Source organism: Sus scrofa, chromosome X (assembly GCF_000003025.6).
Source record: "Sus scrofa isolate TJ Tabasco breed Duroc chromosome X, Sscrofa11.1, whole genome shotgun sequence".
Taxonomy (NCBI): Eukaryota; Metazoa; Chordata; class Mammalia; order Artiodactyla; family Suidae; genus Sus; species Sus scrofa.
The window spans coordinates 34,133,041-34,160,652 of record NC_010461.5 but is presented as its reverse complement, the minus strand read 5'-3'; the positions used below and the strand labels follow the sequence as shown (position 1 = coordinate 34,160,652).

At 43.7% G+C, this 27,612-nt stretch overlaps 1 protein-coding gene across 2 annotated transcripts in view; it reads left to right on the top strand.

The window, feature by feature from the left end:
• Positions 1-27,612, top strand: part of SRPX (sushi repeat containing protein, X-linked) — a 122,886-nt gene that overhangs the window by 37,810 nt on the left and 57,464 nt on the right. The window contains exon 2 of one of the 2 annotated variants that reach the window (XM_001927105.5): positions 21,819-21,878. The exons of the other annotated variant lie outside the window; for it this stretch is intronic. Within the exon in view, the coding sequence (XP_001927140.1) occupies positions 21,819-21,878 (60 nt within the window). The remainder of the gene's footprint in view (positions 1-21,818; positions 21,879-27,612) is intronic. 2 annotated transcript variants of the gene reach the window in all.

Below are 27,612 nucleotides of genomic sequence, written 5' to 3'. Positions count from 1 at the left end.
CCCCCTCACTCTTTTGGTAACAAAAGAGTTACCATTTGCTAACATTTGAGAATTTTTGCATGTGTTTATGGAGGGAGGAGAGGGAAAAGACTGCCTAGGATTATTCCCACTTTCTTTCTTTCTTTAATTTAATTTAATTTTATTTTATTGTCTTTTTAGGCCCGCACTCTCAGCTTATGGAGGTTCCCAGGCTAGGGGTCGAATCGGAGCTGTAGCTGCCGGCCTGCACCACAGCCACAGCAACACCAGATCTGAGCTGTGTCTGCCACCTACACCACAGCTACAGGGCAACACCGGATCCTTAACACCGAGCAAGGCCAGGGATCAATCCTGCGTCCTTATGGATGCTCGTCAGATTCGTTTCCACTGAGCCATGGCAGGAACTCCCCTTTTTTTTTTCAATTGAAGTATAGTTGATTTACAATGTAGTGTTAGTTTCAGCTACACAACATGCTGATTCAGATATATATATATATGTATATATATACATATATATATATATATATATATATATATATATATATATATTCTCTTTCAGATTCTTTTCCATTATAGGTTATTACAAGATAGTGAATATAGTTCCCTGTGCTATACAAGTCCTTGTTGGTTATCTGTTTGATATATAGTGTGTGCAGAGGTTAATCCCAAACTCATTTCTCCCTCCTCTTTCTTTCCCCTTTAGTAACCATGAGTTTGCATTCTATGTCTGTTGATCTGCTTCTGTTGTGTAAGTTCACTTGTATCATTTTTCTTGAGATTCCACACATAACCTTAATTTTTCATTTGGAAGTCTTTGCTCAGCATTTCACTGAAGAGCGATAGTTGTAGGAGACTTCAGCCTTCGTGCCCTTAAAAATGCTCCTGTCCTACTTGCCCAGCACATCCTCAGTGATGAAAAAGATCCACACCCGATTTGATTTTGTTACCCCGTAGTTTTTTTGTTTGTTTGTTTGTTTGTTTTTAGGGCCACACCTGTGGCCAATGTAAGTTCCCAGGCTAGGGGTCAAATCAAAGCAATAGCTGCCAGCCTATACCACAGCCACGGGGAACGCAGGTTCTGAGCCAGTGTTAGCTGAAACTAACACGACATTGTAAATCAGCTATACTTCAACCCACTGAGTGAGGCCAGGGATTGAACCCACAACCTCATGGATGCTAGTCAGATTCTTAACCTGCTGAGCCATGATGGGACCTCCATGCTGTGTAGATTTTGAATATGACGTGACTACCTAATACATCTAGAAAAACTTTCGAAGACCAATGCCAACAAAACAATTGCAACTTCTGTAAGGGTGGAAAAATAGTGTTTTCATTTGTCCTTCAGTTTGGGTAGGCTTTATATGAATACATGGATTAAATGAAATCTTTTGTGGAAATTGCCCAGGGTGATGCCTGGGGTGGTGTCTCTTCCCTAAATAGTAGGTCATGCTTCCCCCTTACAAGCCATAGACACCTGCGCCAGGACTCACTGGTTGGCCAGGAAGGCCGAATAAGGTAGGGCCGCCCTGAGCTGCTTCGGCGTGATGAGAGGTTGGAGGAATCACTGTGACTTCATTTGCCCTTTATTTGGCTCTTTCCTTCTTACCCAGGGGTACTGGAAAATTGCTTATAAAGGCATGGCTTGGCAAAGTTCACTTAGGGTGTATACTTCCTCTTTACTGGCCCATGGTTTCTGAGAATTGGCCTCATCGCTGCAAAGAGCGACTCGACCAGCTCCACCAGTCCCCTCCCTACAGTCTTGCCTTGACCCTGGGGCTTAGTGACGACTGGAGGTGCTGGAGGAAGAACAAAGGGAGCCTGTCACCACAGGCCCTTCTCCAGCAAGGGGCTGGGAAGGAGCCAACATGCCTGCAGGCTCCTGTATTGACAAGTCGCAGCATCCTTGGGAACAGCCAAAACATAAAAATGGTAATTTGTGTTTGCATCTGGAATTTCTGAGCTTTCAGTTCCTGGACCAGAGGACTCTGAATAAGAGAAACCAGGACACACATACCAATATCCATATCCATATTAATCTCTTTGTTCGACGCTAGGTGAGCCAATCAAGAGTGCCAACTATGGAGTTCCCGCTGTGGTGCAAGGGGATCTGTGGCATCGCTGCAGCGCCAGGACACAGGTTCAATCCTCGGCCTGGCACAGTGGGTTAAGGATCTGGTGTTGCCATCATTGTGGCATAGATTGCGACTGCAGCTCCGATCTCATCCCTGGCCTGGGAACTCCATATGTCACAGGGTGGCCAGAAAAGGAAAACAAACAAACAAAAAAAAAAGGTTACCTGCTAGCAGGATGATTGTACTGGAACTAGAATGAGCCTGGATAATGTGTCCCAGGGTGGGGGTGGGGAGCAACAGATGTGGGATGGAGCCGGCGCTGGAGAGAGGACAATGTCCTTCCCTTTTAACAGGTACTGAGTCACCCCAGGCACACCTACATGACAACATTATGACCTCAGAGGACTCCTATGGACTCTCCAGGGGACCCAGTCACCATTTATACTAAGAGTTCCAAGGGAAAGCCAAGTTCAAGTTACAAGCAACTGATGTATAAAAGCACTTTTGGGACACTGCCAGCTGTACACGAGAGGCACTGGGGCTCCTCTGTCATCAGTGCCTTGAAGTCCTGGCAGGGTTACCCTGGACCTCTCCGGGCCTCTGTATGGGCGGGGGCTGCATGAGCTTCTTGTCGAGCAGCACGAGAGGCCCATGGATCCAATATGTTACCCCCACTCGGCTGTTCTGTCTGAAGTTTCCCCTGTGCAGATCAGGGGGCTTCCACAATGAGGAGGAAGCCGTTTGGGGAAGCTTTGGTGTAATGGGTTGTATTTAGGCATTACACAAATATGAGAGTGGATAAATGCCTCAGTTGATATGTTTAGTAAAGATTACTTAGACTATCAATTAAAAAAAAAAAACTCCTTAAATCAAATTGGTTATTGATTTGGGATCCCTAGATAAATCATGTAATGCAGTTATTTTCAAATGATTTCAACTGCTACCTGTAGTAAGAAATATATTTTACATCACACTCCAGAACACACACACACACACACACACACACACACACACACACAGTCAGATTCTAAGACTTCATTGGTTGTCAGAGTCATTGTTATTTTAGGCACCACTAAGAAAAAAGTGATGCTGGAGTTCCCATCGTGGTGCAGTGGTTAACGAATCCGACTGGGAACCATGAGGTTGTGGGTTCGATCCCTGGCCTTGCCCAGTGGGTTAACGATCCGGCGTTGCCGTGAGCTGTGGTGTAGGTTGCAGGCGCGGCTCGGATCCCGCGTTGCTGTGGCTCTGGCATAGGTCAGCGTCTACAGCTCCAATTAGACCCCTATCCTGGGAACCTCCATATGCTGCGGGAGCGGCCCAAGAAATGGCAAAAAGACAAAAAAGAAATGATGCCAATTAAATTATTCCATTCTATCAATTATAAAATCATCATGAATTCAGAGAAATTAGAGTGTGAAAAAAATTTTAGAAGCAAGGAAGTATATATACAATGTACATATTTACATTACTGAAATAGGTTTTATAAACCTTTACTATAGAGTGTGTAATAAGTATTTACTCTTTTTCTATTTTGATCTAATTTATTTTATTAAAAGTAAAGTTGGAGTTCCCGTCGTGGTGCAGCGGAAAGGAATCCGACTAGGAACCATGAGGTTGCAGGTTCGATCCCTGGCCTCGCTCAGTGGGTTCAGGATCTGGCGTTGCCCTGAGCTGTGGTGTAGCTCGCAGATGCGGCTCGGATCTAGCACTGCTGTGGCTGTGGTGTAGGCCGGAAGCTATAGCTCCGATTCGAACCCTAGCTTGGAAACCGCCATATGCCGTGGGGGCGGCCCTAAAGAGCAAAAATAAAATACAAATTTAATACAAATAAAATAGATTCCACTAAATTTGTTGAATGGCACACTAAGGTGTTTTACATCTGAGCCACAGCATTGTTTTGAAATAAGGAGCTGAAGGTGATGCTCTGAGACATGGCTCTTATCCCAAACCAGATGTCGTGCCATAGCCTTTGGCATTCATTTCCTTCAGATGCGAATCGATGGCCTACTGTTTAAGTCGGAACTCTAGATGGCAAGTGACAGAAAACCATCTTGACGGCCTCAGGAGGGAGATTTTGTTTTCGTAAGGGCAGGGGTACGCTGGTGGGCCTGAGGCATACTGGAATCAGGGGCTCAAATGTGGTGAGATCTGTCTTTCTCTCCCTCCATCTCTGGTTTGTCCCTGCTTTTCTGTAATGACTTCATTCTCTCGGGTTCGTGTTCTCTATCACACGTAACCTTTGCCATCGGCCATTACAGGGCTCATATCTTCCTTTGACCCGCCGTAGCTTCCTTCCACCCTGTTTTACCACCAGAGACAAATCCTTTGAAGGATCTGATTGCCCCAGCTTGAGTCATGTGATTGTCCCTGTGGTCAGAGGACAAGATAAAGCCATTGCCATGAGAGGCATGGAGGTGGGGGAGTGGAGCAGTTCTCTAAAAGGATGGTCATGGGAGTTCCCTTCGTGGCTCCACAGTTAATGAACCTGACTAGGATCCATGAGGATGCGGGCGTGATCCCTGGCCTCGCTCAGTGAGTTAAGGGTCTGGCATTGCTGTGGCTGCAGTGTAGGCAAGTGGCTACAGCTCTGATTTGACCCCTAGCCTGGGAACTTCCAAATGCCACGCATGCAGCCCTAAAAAGCAAAAAAAGAAAGAAAGAAAACTTAAAAAATACATAAATAAAAGGACGGTCATGTTTCCTGAGATGAACAGAGTCAATGTCCAGCCCACCCGAGACATTGCTGTTGGGGGCCGGCCACTCCCAGCATCACGCAAGACCTGCGGGTTATCATTTTGGAACCCAGAACTGCCATCGGTTCAGTGCCACCTCCTTTGCTCCCCAGAGCTGGAGTCCCCCAGTATAGATAATAATACCTGACAGCAGCCGCCGCATGCCTGTCAGTTCAAGGGTCCCGGATGGAAAATGCACGCTTTCAAAATCCAAGAGAGAAACTCCCGGGAAAAGAAACCATTCTGCCTCCGATCACAGCACAGCTGGCTAAATAAATCGTGCATGAAAGGCTTCAGGTAAAGTCCAGGTTTTCATCCTTGCCTGCTGGTGTTCCATCCTCCATCAGGGAACCAGAGAAGGGTCCAGAAGCATGAAGCTTCAGGTTTCAGCTGAACAGGTTTGCACCCTGTCACAGACAGCCCCATGCTGTTCGTTTCAAGGCTGTTTTCTGGCAGTGTCGTTTCTCACATGGCTCTCTCTCCACCCGCTCACATGGCTCTCTCTCCACCCGCTTTCTTCCCCAGCCCTTGTCTGTCTGTCTGCCTGTCTGCCTGTCTGTTTCTCTCCCTTTAATCTACATTTTATCATTCCACTGTGCAGCTAGAGCCTTGCTGCCTACTAGCCTTGGTCCACACTGCTGCAGTTTCATTTTATTTTCTTAGGATCTCTCTTGCCTGAATCTTGTTCTTCTCAGTTTTGCTGCGATGTGCCAGGACTTTGTAAATTATACCACAGGTTTACTGCCAAGAACCATGTGCCAGTTGCAGCTTTATTTGGGCAGCTTTTTAGAATCTTAAATACAGTATCTGTTTCTGTAAGTACAGCCTTCACTAAGGGAGATGGTGTCTCGCTTTGACGCCGGTGGAACAGCTCCAGCAGGTCAGGCGTGTGGAGACGATGGTCTCCAGGGGAAGAAGCCCTTGGCAGAACCCCTGGTGGAGGGGCAGTGAGCAGAAAGGAAACTAAACCCACCCGTAGTCCCTGAGAAGTTGCATGTCTACCTGGGAAGAAATGACTTTTGAAAAATCCAAAGTCATGTAAAATCAGTGCTCATTCAAAAAGAGGAACAGAAGGAGTTCCCGTTGTGGCTCAGTAGGTTAAGAATCTGATGGAGTCTCCACGAGGATGCAGGTTCGATCCCTGGCCTCACTTAGTGGGTTAGGGATCCGGTGTTGCTGTGAGCTGTGGTGTAGGTCACAGATGTGGCTCAGATCCTGCGTTGCTGTGAGCTGTGGTGCAGGCTGGCAGCTGCAGCTCTGATTCAGTCTCTAGCCTGGGAACCTCCATGTGCTGCAAGTTTGGCTATAAAAAGGAAAAAAAAAAAAAAACTGACACAGTTAGTGGAGGAGCTGGAACTTAATCCCATTGCATCCTGCCAGAGAGGATAGCCATGAGCAATTTAGGAAATTTGGTACCTTCTTGGCGTTTCATGGGCTAAAACATCCATTTCCTGAACAAACCAGGGAAAAGCAAAGGCTTCCATCACTACTCCTAGAAGCCTTTCACAGGTAGTCGGATATCTTCATGTGGAGAGAAGAAACAAAGAATCAACTAGACAAGACTATTGCCTATGGGTTTTCAAAATACTCTAAATCACTGTTTTTCCCATTATTTTGACAAAGACCCACAGGAATAAATATATTCCACTCTGAACTATGATTTGGGTGACTATAGTATACACTGTCAAATCAGAACGCTGCTGATCCAAAGAAGACATACAGATGGCCAGCAGGCACATGAAAAAAATGCTCAACATCACTAATTATTAGAGAAGTGCACATCAAAACTACACCAGTTAGAGTGGCCATCATGAACAAGTCAACAAACGACAAATGCTGGAGAGGGTGTGGAGAAAAGGGAACCCTCCTGCACTGTTGGTGGGAATGTAATTTGGTACAACCACTATGGAGAACAGTATGGAGGTACCTTAGAAAACTAAATATAGAACTACTATATGATCCATCTATCCCATTTCTGGGCATGTATCTGGACAAAACTTTCATTGATAAAGATACATGCACCTGTATGTTCATAGCAGCACCACTTAGCCAAGACATGGAAACAACCTAAATGTCCATCGACAGAGGAGCAGATTAAGAAATCAGCTATAATAAAGACTTAAATATAAGACAAGACATCGTCAAACTCCTGGAAGAGAACGTAGGCAAAACATTCTCTGACATCAACCTTATGAATATTTTCTCAGGTCAGTCTCCCGAAGCAGCAGAAATAAGAGCAAAAATAAACCAATGGGACCTAATCAAATGGACAAGCTTTTGCACAGCAAAGGAAACCCAAAAGCAAACAAAAAGACAACTTACAGAATGGGAGAAAATAGTTTCAAATGATGCAATGCACAAGGGCTTAATCTCTAGAATATACAAGCAACTTATACAGCTCAACAGCAAAAAAGTGGGCAAAAGACCTGAATAGACATTTTTCCAAGGAAGATGTACAGATGGCCAGCAAGCATATGAAAAAATTCTCAACATCCCTGATTATTAGAGAAATGCACATCAAAACTACCACAAGATACCACCTCCCACCAGTCAGAATGGCCGTCATTCATAAGTCCACAAATAACAAATGCTGGAGGGGTTGTAGAGAAAAGAGAGCCCTCCTGCACTGTTGGTGGGAATATAAGTTGGTACAACCACTATGGAGATCAGTATGGAGATACCTTAGAAATCTATACATAGAACTACCATATGACCCAGCAATCCCAGTCTTGGGCATATATCTGAAGAAAACTTTCCTTAAAAAACACACATGCACCCACATGTTCATTGCAGCTCTATTCACAATAGCCAAGACATGGAAACAACCCAAATGTCCATTGACAGATGAGTGGATTAGGAAGATGTGGTATATATACATAATGGAATATGACTCAGCCATAAAAAAGAATGAAATAGTGCCATTTGCAGCAACATGGATGGAACTGGAGATTCTCATACTGAGTGAAATAAGTCAGAAAGAGAAAGACAAATGCCATTTGATATCACTTAGATCTGGAATCTAATATAGGGCACAATTGAACCTTTCCACAGAAAAGAAAATCATGGACTTGGAGAATAGACTTGTGGTTGCCGATGGGGAGAGAATGGGGTGTTTGGGGAGCTTGGGGTTAATAGATACAAACTGTTGCCTTTGGAATGGATTAGCAATGAGATCCTGCTGTGTGGCACTGGGAACTATGTCTGATCACTTATGATGGAGCGTGATAATGTGAGAAAATAGAATGTGTCCATGTATGTGTAACTGGGTCACCATGCTGTACAGTAGAAAAAAAATTGTATTGCGGAAATAACTATTTAAAAAATCAAAAAGGGAGTTCCTGTCGTGGCGCAGTGGTTAACGAATCTGACTAGGAACCATGAGGTTGCGGGTTCGGTCCCTGCCCTTGCTCAGTGGGTTAACGATCCGGCGTTGCCGTGAGCTGTGGTGTAGGTTGCAGATGCGGCTCGGATCCCGCGTTGCTGTGGCTCTGGCGTAGGCCGGTGGCTACAGCTCCGATTCAACCCCTAGCCTGGGAACCTCCATATGCCGCGGGAGCGGCCCAAGAAATAGCAACAACAAAAACAACAAAAAGACAAAAAAAAAAAAATCAAAAAGAAAAAGATGAAGATGTGGTACATATATACAGAGGAAAACTACTCAGCCATAAAAAGGACAAAATAATGCCATTTGCAGCCACATGGATGGAACTAGAGACTCTCATACTGAGTGAAGTAAGTCAGAAAGCGAAAGACACCATATGATATCACTTATGTGTGGAGTCTAAAATATGGTACAAATTACCTACAAAACAGAGATAGATCATGGACATGGAGGACAGACTTGTGTTTGCCAGGGGGAGGGGGAGGGGGTGGGATGGACTGGGAGTTTGGGGTTAGTAGATGCAACTATTGCATTTGGAGTGAATAAGCAATGAGATCCTGCTGTGTAGCACAGGGAACTCTATCCAATCATTTGTGATGGAACAGGGTGGAGGTTAATATGAGAAAAACAATGTGTATATATATGTATAACCAGGTCACTTTGCTGTGCAGTAGAAGTTGAAGAACATTGTAACTCAGCTATAATTTAAAAAAAGAGAGAGCACTATTGAGTGTAAAGGAGTGCTAGTGATAATAATGCTGGGACAACAGACACAAAATCAGACTGTGTCATACAAAGTGGAGACCCCCCCCCATAGCACATATGCCTACATAATTGAAACAAAAGCTGCACAAAGTAGTATTTATCTTTCGTATGCACATTGAAACATGACATTTTCTTCTTTATGTTTTTCTTTTTAGGGCCACACCTGTGGCATGTCAAAGTTCCCAGGCTAGGGGTCAAATTGTAGCTGCAGCTGCTGGCTTACACCACAGCCACAGCAACGCAGGATCCAAGTCGCCTCTGCGACCTACACCACAGCTCACGGCAGTGCTGGATCCTTAACCCACTGAGCGAGGCCAGGGATCGAACCCGCATCTTCATGGGTACTAGTTGGGTTTGTAACCACTGAGCCATAATGGGAAACCCCAACCCTGATGTTTTCAATTCTATTTCACTACAGATATACCAGTCATGACCTATTGGGTTAAAAGTTTGAAACCTACCACTCTAGTTGATTGTTGGTACATGTGAGGAGTTTGGGATGGTGATGGAGCAGGAAAAGAAGGGTGTGTGGTGAAGTGAATGTCTGATCTGTCCTATAAACTTGTCCCATCTGAACATTTTGGTGATTGTTCTCCTCCAAGAAAAATACTGATAATAAACATTGCCATCAACCTATTCCCCGTGATTAGCAAAAGGTTTATTGAGATCGATCTTTCCAGATCCCCTTGTTCCACTTGCAACAGGCACTGTCTCTGCGTACTTCCCCCACCCCCTTTTCTTACCCTTGGGCTTTTATCTGTTAGTCTGCCACAATGTAGAGGCGTAAAGCTCCCAAGGATGACTGTCTCATCTGTCGTGTCTGGTCCTCTGTGTAGTCAATCTTGGAGGTGAAGCCGATGCTCTTGAAAAGCTAAATTACCTCTTCTGCTCCACTCCTCCAAACACACAACGTATACACAATTCCTGGACACCTCTCCTCTGCTTTGAAACTTTGCCAAGACATATCTGAGCAGGTCTTGGCTGCCAGCCCTGCACGTGAGAGTCACATCTGGGCTTCTTCAGTGGCCCCCATGTATTTAGGACTTTCTAGCTAAGAAGCCCTTGCAAATTTACCCATGGAGGAGAGCAGGGTTACCACTCTATCCTCTGGTCACCCTCCCTCAGGGTCTCCTAAAATGTTTGGACACTCGTATGTGTTAGCAAGAACCACAGAATGCGAGAGACTCGAGAGTAATACTTCACAGCAGTAAAAATAACTTTCTAGAGGCTCCCTTTTGCAAAGATCTTGAGGACAGGAAGACGTATAGAGAACCACAGTGGGTTTCCTGCCTCAAAGGATAAACTTACGGTAATATCTTGAGACCGAAGGCCACTTTTTCCTAAAGCAGCTTTTGTCATCTGATCACGTGAATTCATAAGCTTGACAACAGTTTCTTTTAGTGGAGAGGATTGAGTATGTGGCTTTTTCTGGAGTTTATTAAATTGAATACATATATAAATCATATAAGATGGTTTAGACAGAGGAATTTAAAAACACACATAAAACTTTGGTGGTACTAAGATTCCTGACTGTCCTTAATGTTTTACAAAAAATTCTTTTTTTTAATTTTGGTCTTTTTTCTGTTTTGTTGTTGTTGTTGTTTTTTAGAGCTGCACCCATGGCATATGGAAGTTCCCAGACTAGGGGTCAAATTGGAGCTGCATCTGCTGGCCTACACCACAGCCACAGCGAGGCCAGATCCTTAACCCCTTGAGCGAGGCCAGGGAATGAACCTTCGTCCTCATGGATACTAGTCAGATTCATTTCCACTGAGCCATGACGGGAACTCCTCCTTAAAAAAAATTCTTGAAAAACATATCAGTCCAGATATGATTGTCATTTTTTTTTTTTAGGGCCACAGGTACGGCATATGGAAGTTCCCAGATATGTTTGGCTTATTTTAATGCTTTTACCAGAAGCTCATTTACATGCATAGCAGCTCAAGGTAGTAGAAACTTAAAATATTTACATACTAAATTCAGTGTGATTATGAACCATCAAGTGAGAAATCTGAAAAACAAACCAAGGATAGTAGCAATTATTTTAATATAGTATTTTATAAACACATACATAAGCCATTTATCCTCTATGGCAACCCTGTGAGGCGTGACCAATTGGGATATTTGAGTTTTCGGGAGGTTCAATGTCTGTCTTACCTACCTTGGTTACCTGCAAGCAGAGCCTGTGACTTGTAGGGGGACTGCTCTCTAGGAAGACCTGTACCTGAGGAGTGGCAAAAGACCCAGGCAAGATGACAGTCTCAGGCAAAATCTAGCACCTTAAGGAGCTCTGGAACATAAATCCTGCAGGGTTGTACTCCCACCCATACCCCCTTTTTGGTTTTTAAAACAAATACCACTTCTTATATCAGAATTTGTGTAGGTTAGGATCTGGTCATGGCTTAGCTGGCTCAAGGTTTCTCATAAGGTTGCAATCAAGTTGTTGCCTTGGCTTAGGGTTTCATCTGAAGGCGTGTGTGTGTGTGTGTGTGTGTGTGTGTGTGTGTGTGTGTGTGTGTGTGTGTGTGTGTGTGTGTGTGTGTGTGTGTGTGTGTAGATCTTCTTCCAACCTTACATGATGATGGCAGGCTTTGGTTCTTCACCACGTGGGCTGCTCCAGAGGACTCACTCAAGACTTGGCAGCTGACATGTCCCAGCATGAGTGATCCAAGAAAGACTGAGACAGTGTCCAAGGGGAAACCACAGTCTTTTTATAACTCAACCTCAGAAGAGACATGCCATCGCTTCTGCTATATTCTTTTCATTAGAAGCAAAGTCTATAGGTCCATTCCACACTCAAAGAGGGGGAAGTTACACAAAGGTAAGAATTCTTGGAGGAAGGGACCACTGGGGACCATCTTAGAGGCTGCATATCACAGTCTTTCATCTGGCACACAGTGATCCATGTCCTTCCCACGTGTAAAATACACTCACCCCTTTCCAGCGTTCCTAAAAGTCTCATCCCATTGTAGCATCAGCTCAAAACCCAGAATGTTGTCGCCTAAATCTGGTCCGAGTGGGGATGAGGCTCTTTAGATGGACTTCCTTAGTATAATTGCTTGAATACAATTCTTCTCTATTGGTAGACTGTAAACTAAACTTTACAGCCAAGGCATAACTTAGCTCTGTTCCCCACGCACCCAACCTACAGTGGTTCAGTAGGCATAATATGACTACTATAGAGATTCCTATTAAAAACATGGGGGTAGTTCTCTTGTGGCTCAGCAGATTAAGGATCTGACATTGTCACTGCGGTGGCCGGGGTCGCTGCTGTGGCACAGGTTCGATCCCTGGGCCAGGAAATTCTGCAAGCCATGGGTGCTGTCAAAAAAGAAGAAAAAAAATAGGGTTAAGTGGGAGGCATGAAAAGGAGTCACCAGAGTTCCCGATGTGGCACAATGGGATCAGTGGTGTCTCTGGAGCGCTGGGACACAGGTTTGATCCCCGGCCTGACACAGTGGGTTGAGGATCTGACATTGCTGCACCCACAGCATAGGTCGCAACTGTGGCTCGTATCGGATCCCTGGCCTGGGAACTCCCTATGCCACAGGGTGGCCAAAAAAGAAAAAAAAAAAGGAGTCACCTTTCCATAGAAATCCTGAAATCTACCTGGTCAAGGTTTGGTAGTTCTTTGTTCAGGCCCCAAAGTCTGGAAAGAGTTCTTTATTGTTCTCTGCTCTACTCTCTGGGCTCTTGATTCCACCCTCTGAACATTCTTTCTTTTTCAGGAAAGGAAACACCTATTTACACCTTAGCAGTTCTATGAGCCTGTTTCCTGACAGTAGAATTCTGGGACTTAAACGGTCTCTCCTCATTCTGAAATGTCTCTGTCCTTCTCTGTCATGTTGGTAATATTTCTGAATATATCACCATTAAGAACTTTGTGGGTCTCCTGTGAATCTTGTTGGAGTTCACTCCAGTAGACAAAAGCCACATCCACAAACCTCATAGACATAAACTCTCCTCTGTTGTTTGAGAAGATCTGCGAGATACATCCTTTCTCTTTTTAAGGGGCTTTTTGTATGACTGAAAGTACTCTGAAGCACCACCTTGTCTTATCAAAGGATTTGACAGTCATACCCTTGGCTCCATCTTTTTGGTTTTTAGGGCCGCACCCATGGCATATGGAGGTTCCCAGGCTAGAGGTCCAATCAGAGCTGCAGCTACCGGCCTATGCCACAGCCACAGCAACTCGGGATCCCAGCTGTGTCTGCGACTTTCACCACAGCTACACGGCATCACCAGATCCTTAACCCACTGATCAAGGCCGGGGATCGAACCTGTGTCCTCATGGATGCTAGTCAGATTCGTTTCCTCTGAGCAACACTGGGCACTCTTTTGGCTTCCTTTTTAGACTGTGTGTTCCTGGCAGTGCCCTAGATTTGATCTTTGCTATTCAAATGCCCTTTTGACCTTACTACATTTGCAATTTAGCCCCTTTGGCATATCATTTGGTAGCACTAAATCATCTGGTTCCCAAAAATAAATGCCCTATGGTTTCCAATAGTGCAAAATACTCTTTTTCTAAACATCCAACTCTCTCTGGTATTGTCACAGTTCAAATTTATAACCCGAAGCTATTCTAAGTAGGATAAAACCATTCCAGACCTTCGACCATAATGACACATGATTTATGTGTCATTAGAAACATGAAGCAGATTTTTCTCTTCTCTTCCAACATTTGTTGATTACCAATTCTGAATCATATGCTAGGTATACAAGGCAAATTAGACTTGGTTCTTACCACTGAGCAATTTCTGACATGACTTATCTCCACAGAATGTATATTTTCTTTTCTTTTTTTTCCTTTTTAGGGCTGCACCTGCAGCATATGGAAATTTCCAGGCTAGGGATCGAATAGGAGCTACAGCTGCTAGCCTACATCACAGCCCCAGCCACACAGGATCCGAGCCACATCTGTGACCTACACCACAGGTCACGGCAACGCCAGATCCTTAACACACTGAGTGAGGCCAGGGATTGAACCTGTGTCCTCATGGATAGTAGTCGGGTTCATTACTACTGAGCTACAACAGGAACTCCAGAATGTATGTTTTCTAATTAAGTCTAGACCTGTGCTCCCTATTATGGTAGCCACTAGTCACATGGCTATTTAAATTAAAATTCAATGAAATAGAAAATGTATTCCCCAGTTGCACTTAGCCATATTTCAAGTGCTTAATGATCACATGTGGCTAGTGGACAGCCCAGATACACAGCCTGTCCTTCATTGCAGAAAGTTCCATTGGACAGCAATAATCTAGGAAAAAAACCATAAAGATAAGCATTTATCCTTATTTATTTATTTATTTATTTTTAATTTTTTTAATATATATTTTTTTAATTTTCCCACTGTACAGCAAGGGGGTCAGGTTATCCTTACATGTATACATTACAATTACATTTTTCCCCCACCCTTTCTTCTGTTGCCATTTATCCTTATTTAAAATATATTTGTCTCTCTTCTCCAATACAAAAAAAGAGTTAAATATCAAAGAGATACTTCTTTAGTAAATATTTCAGCATGCTTCATAATAAAGAATGCTGTAAATTCATGAATCTTAATAATTTTTTTGGATAAAACCCTTATTATAATTTACCAAAAGCCAACTTTCCCCAGGAAAGTATATTCATGTACCCAAAAGCAGCATGTTCAATTGCAAGGGTTCATAGACCCCCCCCCCCCCAAGCCCTTCCATTGATCCTCTAGGAGGCCAGGGACTCAGGTTAAGAATCGCTACTGCAAAATGAAGATTTTCCCAATGACTTTTGGTAAAAAGTTGATGATGCAGTTTACCATTAAATGTCATGATTTCTGTTAACAATGAAATTATATTTGGAATAATGGTGATGAAGGGGAAAACAAAAATTTCTGATAAAACGTTGAGAATGTATAGCTCTCTTCTAAATAACTAAAAAATAGACCCAACCCTTTGAGCTAAAATTTTAACCCAGAACTGGCAAGTCTGTCAGTTTGCACCATGTGTCGCAATGAGTAAAGAGATACAGTTTTAGCCAATACCTATGTCTTCCATTAGGTATTTCTGAAGAGTGAGTTTGGTGCCTCAGTGGTATCATCTACTTGAACATTCCGAATAAAAGGGTGGCATTCAGTAGGTCAGGAAGACCCTTCCTCTGTTTCGACAGATGGGCAAACAAATGGTCACTCCTTTTTTTCCCAAAGTCCAAAGAAGGGTCTTCCTGACCCACTGAATCCACCCTTTTACTCTAGATGTCCAAGTAGATGATATCATTGAGGCACCGAACTTACTCTTCAGAAAAATATATGTATTAGAATTACACCAGGAATCTAGATTTTGGAAGACTACTAGAGTGCTCCTTCCATCACCCTACAAGTTTTTTTCATCGTGAAGTTTCTGCAAGGAGAGCAGAATTAAAAATGGAATTGGCTCCAGGTATGGCTGAGGGACAGAATCCTACATGGCACTGAGTTTCTGATTTCGGAGCCAATGTAGAATTTGTATTTGTGTGGAAGAAGCACTGAAGCGTTCTTTCCAAAGAGTGGTAATCTGAACCATCTGAGGACTGATTAATGGTTGTCATAATAAAACCTCAATTAACCAGAATTTGAAAGGGATGGCCTTTTGTAAATAAAGAAGAGTTTGTTCGAAAACCTCCTTCTCTCCTTTCCCTGCCAACCTCTCTCTCTTTTTCTTTCTTTCTATTTTAACCCTGTGGAAAATCTTTCTCCAATATGTGTGAATCTCTTTTGCTGCTTTAGTAAATACGATCTGCTGAACATAAGTCAGTGAGCGGTCTTTGATCTTACTGTATCCTTCAGGATGTCCATTTCGTAGACTAGTCATCATTTTTTTTTTCAGAAGTTGATGTAAGAGTTTAGGCTGAATATAAACTGGAAATTTTGGGGAAGAGGTGGCTAATGTCCATTTATTTTGCTTTCACTTCTTTTATCTTTTATCAGTAATAGGTAGTACATTTTCTGTTCATTTGTGAATCAGTTTGGATGCATTCAGCTACAAGTAGCAAACAATGCTGTTCACTCAGTTTAAATTGAAAGGAGATTTATTATTGACCTAACAAGAAGTATGAAGGTAAGATGTCTGGGGGTAAAGTCAACAGACCCCGGGTTCTTTTTATCCTTCCACTCTACCAGCCTCAGCTGAAAAGCTTTAGCCCTGAGACCTCATGGTTACAAAGTGGCTGCTATAGTTTCAGGCATTGTTCCTTGTGTAATAATAGCTCCCAAAGCATGAAGGAAGAAGAGAGGGCACTTCTTGTGCACTTCTCTCTTTTATCAGGGAGAAAGTCTTTCCCTTAAGCCCTATTTGCCCAAAGTCGATTTATTTTTTACTTGTCATTGGACAATACTGGGTTTCATGCCTACCCCTGGAATAATCATTGGCAAAGGGGAGTTTCTAACTTAGAGTCATCACAGTTCATCTCCTGGGGAAGGGCACGTTGCTTCTGAATACAGCATGGGGTCATTTAGCAAGAAGAAAGAGGAGAGTGGCTGCTGGGTAGATTCTTCATCTTTCACAGATTGATCTTCCTTTGGAGCGCCCACTCTTCCCAGGCATACTGGTTATCACATTGCTGAAGAGGCCATGTGCTGTTTTCCTATGAGTGCAAAATAGGCAGTGAGAGAGAATTAGTGGGTTGTGATCTAAGCGGAGGTGGATGGACCAATATGTGTGAGTAGCTAATTCGGTCAGAATTCTGAATGGAGATCATCTGAACCGCCTCGCGGGCTCTATTTAAACAAGAGCAGTAGTGAGAATGCCTGGTTTGGGGTTTGAGGGAGCTATCCAAAGAAACAAATGAACGGAACAGCTGCTTTACCAGGCTAGGGAGAGTGCTACCCTGAAGATGGTGACACTAACCATCTTATCATCTTCTTCGGCTCATTGTAGAGACTTTTCTCACGGTGTAACCTGGAGGTGTCCTCTTTAGGCAAACATCTACCACTTTTCAAATGGCACTTGAGTCGAGCCTGTGGTCTTGAACTTGTGGTTTAGCATTGCATGTGCTTTATCCCCGAGACCCCTGGAGGCAACGAGCAAGGTCAGAGCTCACTGTAGGTGTCGTGTGTGCAGGTGACGGGGAAGTGGAGTAAACGCAGAACCCAGAGTATAGAAGTTCAGTTTCTGATGGTTGGCCCTGAACTTGTGTAGCAGTCCCTTTAGATGTATAGCAAGGCTGTGGGATGTGAGGACTTGCAGCAGTGCGAAATGAATTATTCATATCGGATGCCACAGTCCACCATTTTTTGTCTTTAACAGTTATTCAGTCTGTGTTCTCAAAAATTTTAAATAATGATAGGCTCAATGAAGAAAACTCGAAAAGAAAAAAAGGGGGGAAATTTTCACCCATTAATTCTACCGCTCCAACCTGGACGTTGCTAGTGTGTTCTTCCAGCCACCTTCTCCACTTCTTTCTTTTCTCCCTCCTTTCCTTTCTTCCTTTTTCAAGAACAGAGTATTTCAAATATAAGAAAAGTATTCGCCATCTAGAGTCAATGGGTATAAACATTTTTCCATATTTGCTTCAGATCTTTTACATTTGTAAGATCTAAGATATATATCGACGAATGGCTCCAGTGTGTGTATTTCTGAGTTCCTTTCCCGTCATTCCTGCCCACAGGAAGCCACTAACATGAAGCTGATGTACATCTTTCCAATCCATTATGAGTTGACTGCATATCTATAGAAAACATGTAGTATTATTTTCTGCATTAAAAAATTTTATGTATTTGTGGAGTTTCCATCATGGCTCAGTGGTGAACAAATCCGAATAGGAACCATGAAGTTGCAGGTTCGATCCCTGGCCTCGCTCAGTGGGTTAAGGATCCAGCATTGCCATGAGCTGTGGTGTAGGTCGCAGACGCGTCTCGGATCTGGTGTTGCTGTGGCTCTGGTGTAGGCCAGTAGCAACAGCTTCGATTGGACCCCTAGCCTGGGAACCTCCATATGCTGAAGGTGAGGCCCTCGAAAAGACCAAAAAGAAAAAAAATTTATATATTTGATCTCACGCCTTATTTCTTATGCAACTTGCTTTTATTCACTACGCATTGTGTGTTTTGAGATTTCACCTTGTTTCAAGATCAAGTTTACTCATTTTAACGTTTACAGCTTCCTATCCTTTGAGTACACCACCATTCATTTCTAGGGATGGTATTATACATTTGCTTTTAATGATGACAGTGCCGCAGGGAACATTCTAGTGGCTACTCTTGCTCTATGCTGGAATTCCTGAGGCATTTGAGAAACAAGTACCGCTGATTTGAAGGTAGTTTCAAATGTACTGTAAAATTCCTCTCCAGCCTAGTTATATAATTGTACTTCCACCAGCAGAGCTTGAGATTTCTAGTATTATGACATCCTTGACAGTTAAATTTTTGCCAATCTCATGAGTAGAAATTGCTCTCTTGATGTATATTATCCTGATGGCCAGTGAGGTTGAAGATTTTTCATAATAACATTTTGTGGTATTTGCTTCAAATTCAGGTAATTTTCTATAAAGATCCTGTTTATAGTTGGCCTTTTTTTTTTCTGTTGGACTGTCTTCTTTATATGTCCTGGTTAATAATTCTGCCTTATATACACTGCACATATTTTCACCCAGTCTGGGTCTTGGCTTTAAACTTTCTCTTTAATTGCTTAGGAGTTTTACATTTTTATGTAATGAAGTATAGCAATATTTTTCTTTATGCATTAGGGTGTATAATTTTTGCTTGGTAGTCTTTCCCTACCTCATGATTATGCAGATATTCTTCATTTTTCTCAACTTTTTGGCTTTCAGACTTCGTCTATAAACTGTCTAGAAATTATTTTTTTGGTATGGTGTAAGATAGAGGACTCAGTCTTTTTTCATTATATGCCTAGCCAATTAATCCTAGCATATGGATTGACCTTTTCGCCCACTGACTAGAGTCTTCTTATATTCCAAATTTGACATTTCTATAAGTGTCGATATTATATATGTATATATATATTTTCAGTTTCACACTTGACTTCATCCTGTATATGGTTTGCAGTATCTGGTTTTCTGCTTAGCTGTATTTCATAACGTATTTTCCCATTCCCAACTTGATTAGTGGCTGTAAAATAGCTTGTTGATAGAAGGTAAATGGTTTACTCCTTCATTCCCCTATTGTTAGATGTTTAACTGTCACTGTAATAAACAATGTGTGATGTGTCTGACTTAGAATGCTGAGGTACTGCTAAAGTGGGGCTGTGCCCCCCAGGTGCACCTGGCCCTCTGGTGGGTCTCCGTCCCTCCCCATCTCTATGGAGGCCCCCTCCTCATGGGTTCATGCATCTCCAGTTCATTCTCAGCGAGTGCGTGTTGTTGTGATGGTCATGGAGATGCCCCGAGCTGATCTTCCTTCCAGGAAGGACCAATTGTCTCAGCTGCAGGTCATTCTGTTCTCAGACACCCATAGCTTTCAGTCCCTTCAGAGACTGCCTTGGCTATTGCAAGGGCTTCAGCCAAGTTCAATGTCCTTCTCAAGGTGGGCCAGGTCCCATGGCTGATTGCAGTTGCGATATAAAGGTCCAGCCATTTTAGCCCAAGAAGCTGTCACTGGGCAGACTTCACAGCTTGACTTCTCCCTCTATCCAAACCCACTTAGGTCCTGATCCCTAATAAACATCCTGTGAACCAAACTCCATCTTCGAAGGTACTTCCCAGAGAGCCCAACCTGTGACACTTGTCTTCTTTGCTTAGAGTCAGGAAGAAGCCCAGGGCCTCTTACTGCCTAGATGGATTATAAGGAGGTCAGGATGACTTGGGAAAGAGAGAAGGGCTCTTAATAGAAGTCAGATCTCTCAACGCTTGGAATTGCGCCATATGGAGCTGGGGAATTCAGTAATTTTTGGAGGAATTCCAGGTCAACTCTGTGGAGGGAAATGGGGGCAGGGTAGGAGAGAAGAGCCATCAGATTCTCCAACATTTCTAAAGTGTTCAAAATAGAGTTTGGAAACCAAACTTCTTTGCATTAACATTCCTAATAAATAAAATGTATTTTCCATTATGAAAATAATACATTTATAATAGAAAATTTATGAGACAGAAGAGCATCCAATTATCACAGACTCTGCTATGCATTGTTTATTTCTTTATTTTTTACTTTTTTAAATTTTCAGGCCACACCCGCAGCATATGGAGGTTCCCGGGCTAGGGGTCGAGTCGGCACTGTAGCCGCCGGCCTACACCACGGCCACAGCAATGCCAGATCTGAGCCGCATCTGCAACCTACATCATAGCTCACAGCAACACTGGATGCTTAACCCACTGAGCGAGGCCAGGGATCTAACCTGCGTCCTCAGGGATACTAGTCATGTTCGTTTCTGCTGAGCCACGACAGGAACTCCTATGCATTATTTCTTTTAACTCTGTTTTACATTGTTATAAATCATGCCACATATATAATTTGGTTATAGCACATTTTTCACTTCATGTTATAACATAAGCTTTTCCTGTGCTATTGTAACCCTTTATGAACATTTTAAGGCTACATGATGATATATCCAATGAATACGCTATGGTTTGCGTAACCATAATATTGACCATTTGGTCACTTTATGGTCTTTGGCTATTTTAAATGACATTGCAAACAGCAAATTCTTTTTCTATACTTCACATTATTTCTTTGGCACAGATGCCCCAGAAGTGGACTCACTGGATCAAGGGGTTCGAATGTAGGCTTTTGGAGTCATCTCGCTAGATTGCTTTCCTGAACAGCTTCGTGTTCACTTTTCGATAAGGAATAAGGAATGGTTTTGTGTCACGTGGTACCTGTCTGGGTGGTCAGAGACCAGGTAACGGAAGCTGGAGCAGAGCGGAGAGCACAGGACGGGGCTCCTCTGGTGGGGACGGTCCTTTTCAAATGGACCTGGTCTGGCCTTCATCACTTCCGACATTCAGTTTCCACACTCGCCACCTCTCGTCCAGAATACAAGCGGAGCAGGACAATTACTCAGTTCATTCATCCTGCATAGAGATTCGAATAACCTCCTAAAAGAGAGGGTTCTTAGCTGTGCGGGTAAATGTGTGATCAAGACGGTGCTAACTCAGCAGTTAGTGATCAGACTGGGAGGGCTTGAGGGAAAGATCTCTGCATGTAAGATGATCGCTTTGAAGTCTGGGTCTGCTTTAAAGATTAAGCATCTCCCGTTTACTGGAATTCAGTGTTTCCCATTTGAAAAAAATGACTCCGTTCCAACTTCCAAATGAGTTTAAATTTTTAAATTAAATACAGGCTTTCTCCCTGCGGTTGTGGTTTTCAAGGGTAGCAGGACTCATGAAGAAATTTGACTTTAGCCATGCCTTGGTGAGAAGTTTTGAATACACATCCAGATCCTCAATTTCAGCCCTCATTTCCTACTAATATCCCAAGGCAGCGTTGTATTTCTCCTGTCATTAAGATAAGACATTTGATGTGCCTCCTTATCCTCCCCCCAAGTTCATTTCAAAAGGTGGACTGGTTTTCAGGCTCCAGAAACACCCCGTTCCACCAGGTTTTCTTTGAGTGCTGGAGAAACTCTGGGGCACGTCTGAGTCACACACATTTTACTGCGTCTCCCCTGGCATGAGATTCGCATCCACTGGCATCTTCTCAGAGTACAGTTGACTTTCTTTCGGTCCCGAATCCAGAACTTCACTTGGCATGGGGTGATTCCAAAACAGTTTGAGGCCAATCTTGATTGGCCCTGGCAAAGTCAGCCCAGCCAGGTTCACTCTCAGAGGTCCCCTGTCCCTTCACGAATGGCCACAGAAGCTTTTACTCTTGGCTCTGCGTTCTAATAGCCCCTCTTGCATGGACTCTGCCGAAGCAGTGCTTTGAGATTTTCGTCCATATCATGTGGCTTTTCTTGCTGCAGTTTCTATTCTTTTTTATTGTAGGATCTGGAGACTCACCGCTAGAAGACGATGAAGTCGGGTATTCATACGCTAGATATAAAGGTGAATGCTTTGCTTCTGTGCTAAGGAGGACCTGCTGATGTCAGGAGGACTTTGCTTCTTGCCCTGCAGAGCAGACTCTAATAAAGTGACCAGACAACACATTTTAAATTCTCATTACCTGTCGAGAAAACAACATGTTTAAACATTAATACGCATACGCCCCCCCCACCCCCATTTGAAAGAAAATAAAGAAAACCAAATGAAAAGAGAACAAAAAGCATTTGGAAATCTCTGCAGTGCTGTCCTTCAGCACCCCAGTGGTCATTTTATTTTCATAAGTTTCTCTCCTGTCCTTACTTCTGCAAAGCCAAACTCTAGCTGATGAAAGTGAAAATCAAGCCATGAGTTCTGCCTGATTCATACATTACAGCCAGAATCGTCCAGAGTGAACCACCCAAGGTCACATCTGGACCCAGCGCTGCTAATGTACTGAGATGAATGGGGAATGAGAAAACTTGATTTTCATAAGCTCGTTTCATTGTGCTCTGTCTGAGTCCGGCTTGGCTCCTGAAATGATGAGTAAGGGGTGTTGCCCAATGAAACCTTAATCTAATGATAAAGAGCTTCATCTCTATCTACACATTCGGCAATCCACCCCCTCCAGCAGGTATACAAAGCCCAATCGAGAACTTCTATGCAGGCTCAGGTAAGTATGTCCACCTATATTTCTACGGGTGAGTCGTTTTTCTGAAGCTTAGGGGAGCCTTGGGAAAAGTGAGAGGAAATGTAGATTATTTCTCTTTGAATCTAGTACCTTTTATCGTTGAGAAATAAGTTGAAGAGAATTGGTTGATAAAGTTTCCATTGTGGCATTTTGTCCGGGAAATCTGTCTGCATTCTAGCAAGAGGACACTCCCTTGTTCTGTCGTGATCTAAGTTATAGGAGAATCAGGGTAGTACTGGTCAGCCTTTGGTTGGAGAGAGTCCTTCAGTTGTTTTCCACACCAGTGAACAGCCCTTTTTTTTTTTTTTTTTTTTTGCCTTTTGTCTTTTTAGGGCCGCACCCACAGCATATGGAGGTTCCCAGGCTAGGGGTCGAATCACAGCTGTAGCCACCGGCCTACGCCACAGCCACAGCCACGCCATATCCGAGCCACGTCTGCGATCTACACCACAGCTCACAGCAGCCCTGGATCCTTAACCCACCGAGCAAGGCCAGGGATCAAACCTGCAACCTCATGGTTCCTAGTTGGATTCGTTAACCACTGAGCCACGAGGGGAACTCCATGAACAGCCTTTCTAATATGATGACTGGTGCCTATGACCACGTGGCACCAGGTGCATAGTCCAGGTTTGCTTATGACCTGTGAACACAAATACTCATTCCTATCCACAGCTCATATATTATTGCCTCAGGAATTAACCAGCCAAGCAAAGCACAAACTTAATTAGAGGTTTGGAGTAAAGTGGTGTTCTGATTCCTATTAATTAATTGAGAGTTTTGAAAAAATCTTTTTTTTTTTTTTTTGGTGTCCTTTATTGAAAACGCTTCCTAAAATGCATGTGTGCACATGCGACCCCTCACATATGCAAGAGCAGTTACCTAGTGCCCTCAGATCACCATTCCAGTGTTTATCCTCATCTCGCAGCATTGCAAGTGGGGGAGGTAGACCAGATGGCCAAAATATGCCCCTGCCCTAGAGTTTACCTGGTATGTTTAAGAATAAATGCTTCTTAGGAAGTTGTTTTCATTGTTCAATTTTTTCAGTTTTAACATTGAGAGGCAAGCCATCGTTAGCAGGGGGATGAATTGTAGATCATCAGGCCTCTACACAGTGTCCGGCACAGAGTATATCTGCTCAATAACTGTTTCTTTGAATTAAACTGATAATTGATCACATTTATAAACGACAGGAGAAAGTGAAATGTAACCAACACTTACCGTGTTCGCAGAATGTGGCAAGCATTGCTTTTGTTTCTTTTGCTTGGAATGCCATCATATCTTCGCACAAATAAGGGAAGGAGGAAAGCCCATAGAGATATGTTGTTACTGCTTATTTATGGATGAAGGAAGCACAGGGTAGCGAGGGGAGGTGGCTTTGCCCAGAGTCGCACAGCTGGCAAACATGACTATCGGGTCTGAAATCCAGATGTTTTAGATCAACGGCCCCACGTTACTAGCGGCTCGTCATTAGTCTGCCGCATGACACTGCTTACCCTGGGAATTCCACATTGGCCCAGGGAGATGAAAAAGCTTTCCTGAATAATCAGTCTCGGTTTCGCCCTAAATAAACCCTGTCTTAATTGAAGCAGCATAAGAGCCTTCTTTATTTCAACTTCTATGTTAAACATTTCATGAATTCACTTTAACTCATGAATGTTTACACGGACTTCAAGTCACTCGATGACTTTTTAATGACTGTCACTGCTGGGCTCTTAAAATATCAAAATATCTTCCAAAGATTTGCCTTGGGAAGTAATCCAAAAGAAATTCCTTTTGAGAATAAATAAATACAAGCTTCCCCCCCTCCACATACACATGTTGACAACAGCACAGCTTTGGGATGCAGAGCCAGCACTGCTAGGATTTGAAGACTCAGAACATCCGAGTAAAAAAAAAAAACAAAACTACGCAAATTCCTGTGGTAGCTCAGCAGGTTGAGAACCTGGTGTCTGTGAGGATGTGGGTTTGAGCCCTGGCCTTGCTCAGTGAGTTAAGGATCTAGAGTGGCTGTGGCGTAGGCCTGAAGCTGCAGCTCCAATTCGACCCCTAGCCCGGGAACTTCCATATGCTGCAGGTGCGGCCCTAAAAAGAAAAAAAAAAAATAGGTGAATTGCATGGTTAAACTAACATATGTGAGTGTGTGATAGATGCATATGCAGGTGCTTCTGTAAGGCACTTGCTAGCCTTAAGGATCTGTCCTGGGCACATTTATGGAAAAGACGACCATAATGTGTGGGTCTGTGCTCACAGTTGTGGCTGTGCTGCCTCGTATTAGTTTACCCTGAAATTATGTCCCAGCTAAACTCACGCCGAAGTCCAGAAGCTGGAGGATGTGAGTGTTTTCAACATTTGAGTGAAAAGCAAGTAGAGAATTGGCTGCCCTTCTGGGTTGTACATCTGCGGAATTGTGATCAGGACCCAGTTTGTAAAAAAGGATTTGCCTTCAGCTGGAAGGGTTACAAGAGATGCCCCAGAGGTATCAGTCAGAAGAAGGAGCAAGGAGGTAGGCATAGGTGTGAGATGGGTAGGGGATAGGAGAAGCGTGAGACAGAATTTGGATCATATAACTTCAAAGCTAGATGGGGAGGTCCCGTCGTGGCTCAGTGGTTAATGAATCCGACTAGGAACCAGGAGGTTGCGGGTTCGATCCCTGGCCTTGCTCAGTGGGTTAAGGATCTGGCGTTGCCGTGAGCTGAGGTGTAGGTCGCAGACGTGGCTCGGATCCGGCGTTGCTGTGGCTCTGGCATAGGCCGGTGGCTACAGCTCCGATTCAACCCCTAGCCTGGGAACCTCCATATGCAGCAGGTGCGGCCCTAGAAAAGACAAAAAACTAAAACAAACAAAAAGCTAGATGGGACCTTGAAAATAATTTAATCCACTCTTGTCTCTTACAGATTAGGAATCTAGTTCCCTGAAAAATTTACTGAGGGAGTTCCCTAGTGGGCTAGCAGTTAAGGATCTGGTGCTGGCACTGCTGTGGGTTGTATCACTGCTGTGGCGTGGGTTTGACCCCGGGCCTGGGAATTTCCGCATGCCCTGGGCATGGCCAAAAAAAAAAAAAAAAAAAAAACCGAATGGTTCAGGGTTACTAGGAGATGATAATGTGTGCCCAGACCGCCTGAGTCTGGCAGAGTTCTCTCACCCACCCTCTGCTAGCTCACTATTTTTCATCATCTTCCTCTGGGTCTCCCGTATTTATTCTCAACCCTTTGCTCTTCTGCTGTCTCCAAAGGGGACTTTTTCTCTCAGTCAAGGGATCCAGGGTTTGGCCTGTAATATGATGGGAACAGGGGGCAGTGAAGGGGACCAGTTGGCAAGAGGAAAAGGCTAAAGATTGGGAAACAAAGAAGCATTGCAGTCCAGAAGGGCAACAGGGCAGACGGGGTACTAAGAGGGCGTGAGGCAGTGGGGACGTTAGGGCGAAGCTGGGGGTGGTGGAAATGACAAAATCTAAAGCGACCAATGATTTTTAGGCTATGAACCATGAAGTTCTTCCTGATGAAGTATAAAAAGTGCTTCTTTAGGGTTAAAAACACCAAATGCATTTTGGAGCTTCCTTGCGGGTGGTCTTTCCTCTTACAGTTGGAAAAGAAAGGCAGAGAGGGAGAGAGAAATATACCTCACTGCTAGTCATCGCAGAAGCCAGTTGGTGCCAAATCTCAGTTTTATTTGACTGGTACGCACCAATGGATTTTTCCACAAGGTATCTTAAAGCCTTTTGGTTATAGAAGAAACAGCTACAGCTTGGCCATTCTTTTTTTTCTTTTTTTTTTTTTTTTTTTTTTTTTGTCTTTTTGCCATTTCTTGGGCTGCTCCCGCAGCATAGGGAGGTTCCCAGGCTAGGGGTCAAATCGGAGCTGTAGCCGCCGGCCTACACCAGAGCCACAGCCACGTGGGATCCGAGCCGCATCCGCGACCTACACCACAGCTCATGGCAACGCCAGATCCTTAACCCATGGAGCAAGGCCAGGGATCGAACCTGCAACCTCATGGGTTTGTTTCAAGGCAGAAAATTCCCTTACCTTTGTCTTTTTTTTTTTTTTTTCCTTTTCCAGGGCCACTCCCACGGCATGTGGAGGTTCCCAGGCTAGGGGTCGAATCAAAGCTGTAGCCACCGGCCCACACCACAGCCACAGCAACGTGGGATCCGAGCCACGTCTGCAACCTACACCACAGCTCACGGCAACGCCGGATCCTGAACCCACTGAGCAAGGCCAGGGACCAAACCCACAACCTCCTGGTTCCTAGTCGGATTCGTTAACCACTGCGCCACGACGGGAACTCCAGCTTGGCCATTCTAAGCAAACATCCCCCAAAGGTTTTCATTTACCTATGATCTTGATAGTTATGACAAATTCCTGGGACAGACCATGATGGAAAATAACACAAAAAAGAATGTGTATGCATACATTATCATGTATAATATATACATCATGCATATCTATAACCAAGTCACTTTGCTGTACAGTAGAAATTGGCACATCACTTTCATGGCTTCCTTGGAGCCATCCCCAAAGAAAGAACTAAAACGTTTAAAACTGGTTCGAGAATTCTTTTATACTTACAAGAAACTAAAGGGGATATGTATGCTGTTTTGTACTTCACAGTCCAGATTTTTCTCATTTAAAAATGTTAGCACATTCAGACCATATGTGTAAATCCCAGAGGAAGGAAACTTTATTCAAGGAAGGCCTGTAGGCCAAGCGTAAGCTCCTGCAAGTCTGTATCCACATGGCCAGATTTAATCAACTCTAGGCTAAGCCTGGGCATCACCTTTCCCCAGAAAGTCCAGGAAATACTGCTTGAGTTCTGACTTTAGCACCCATTTGCAGCTGCCTGCAAAACACTGTACCTTAGCCCAAAGATGTCCAAGCACAAAAGTCAAAACCAAACCAAAACTATATAGGATAACTGGACATGACTCTTGTTTTTTGGAAGGGAGCTATGCTCTCCACTATACCACCAACTCAGTGACTTGTTTTTTGTGGTTTTTTTGAAGGGCTGCATCCGTAGCATATGGAAGTTCCTAAGCTAGAGGTTGAACTGGAGCTGTGGCTGCAGGCTTACGCC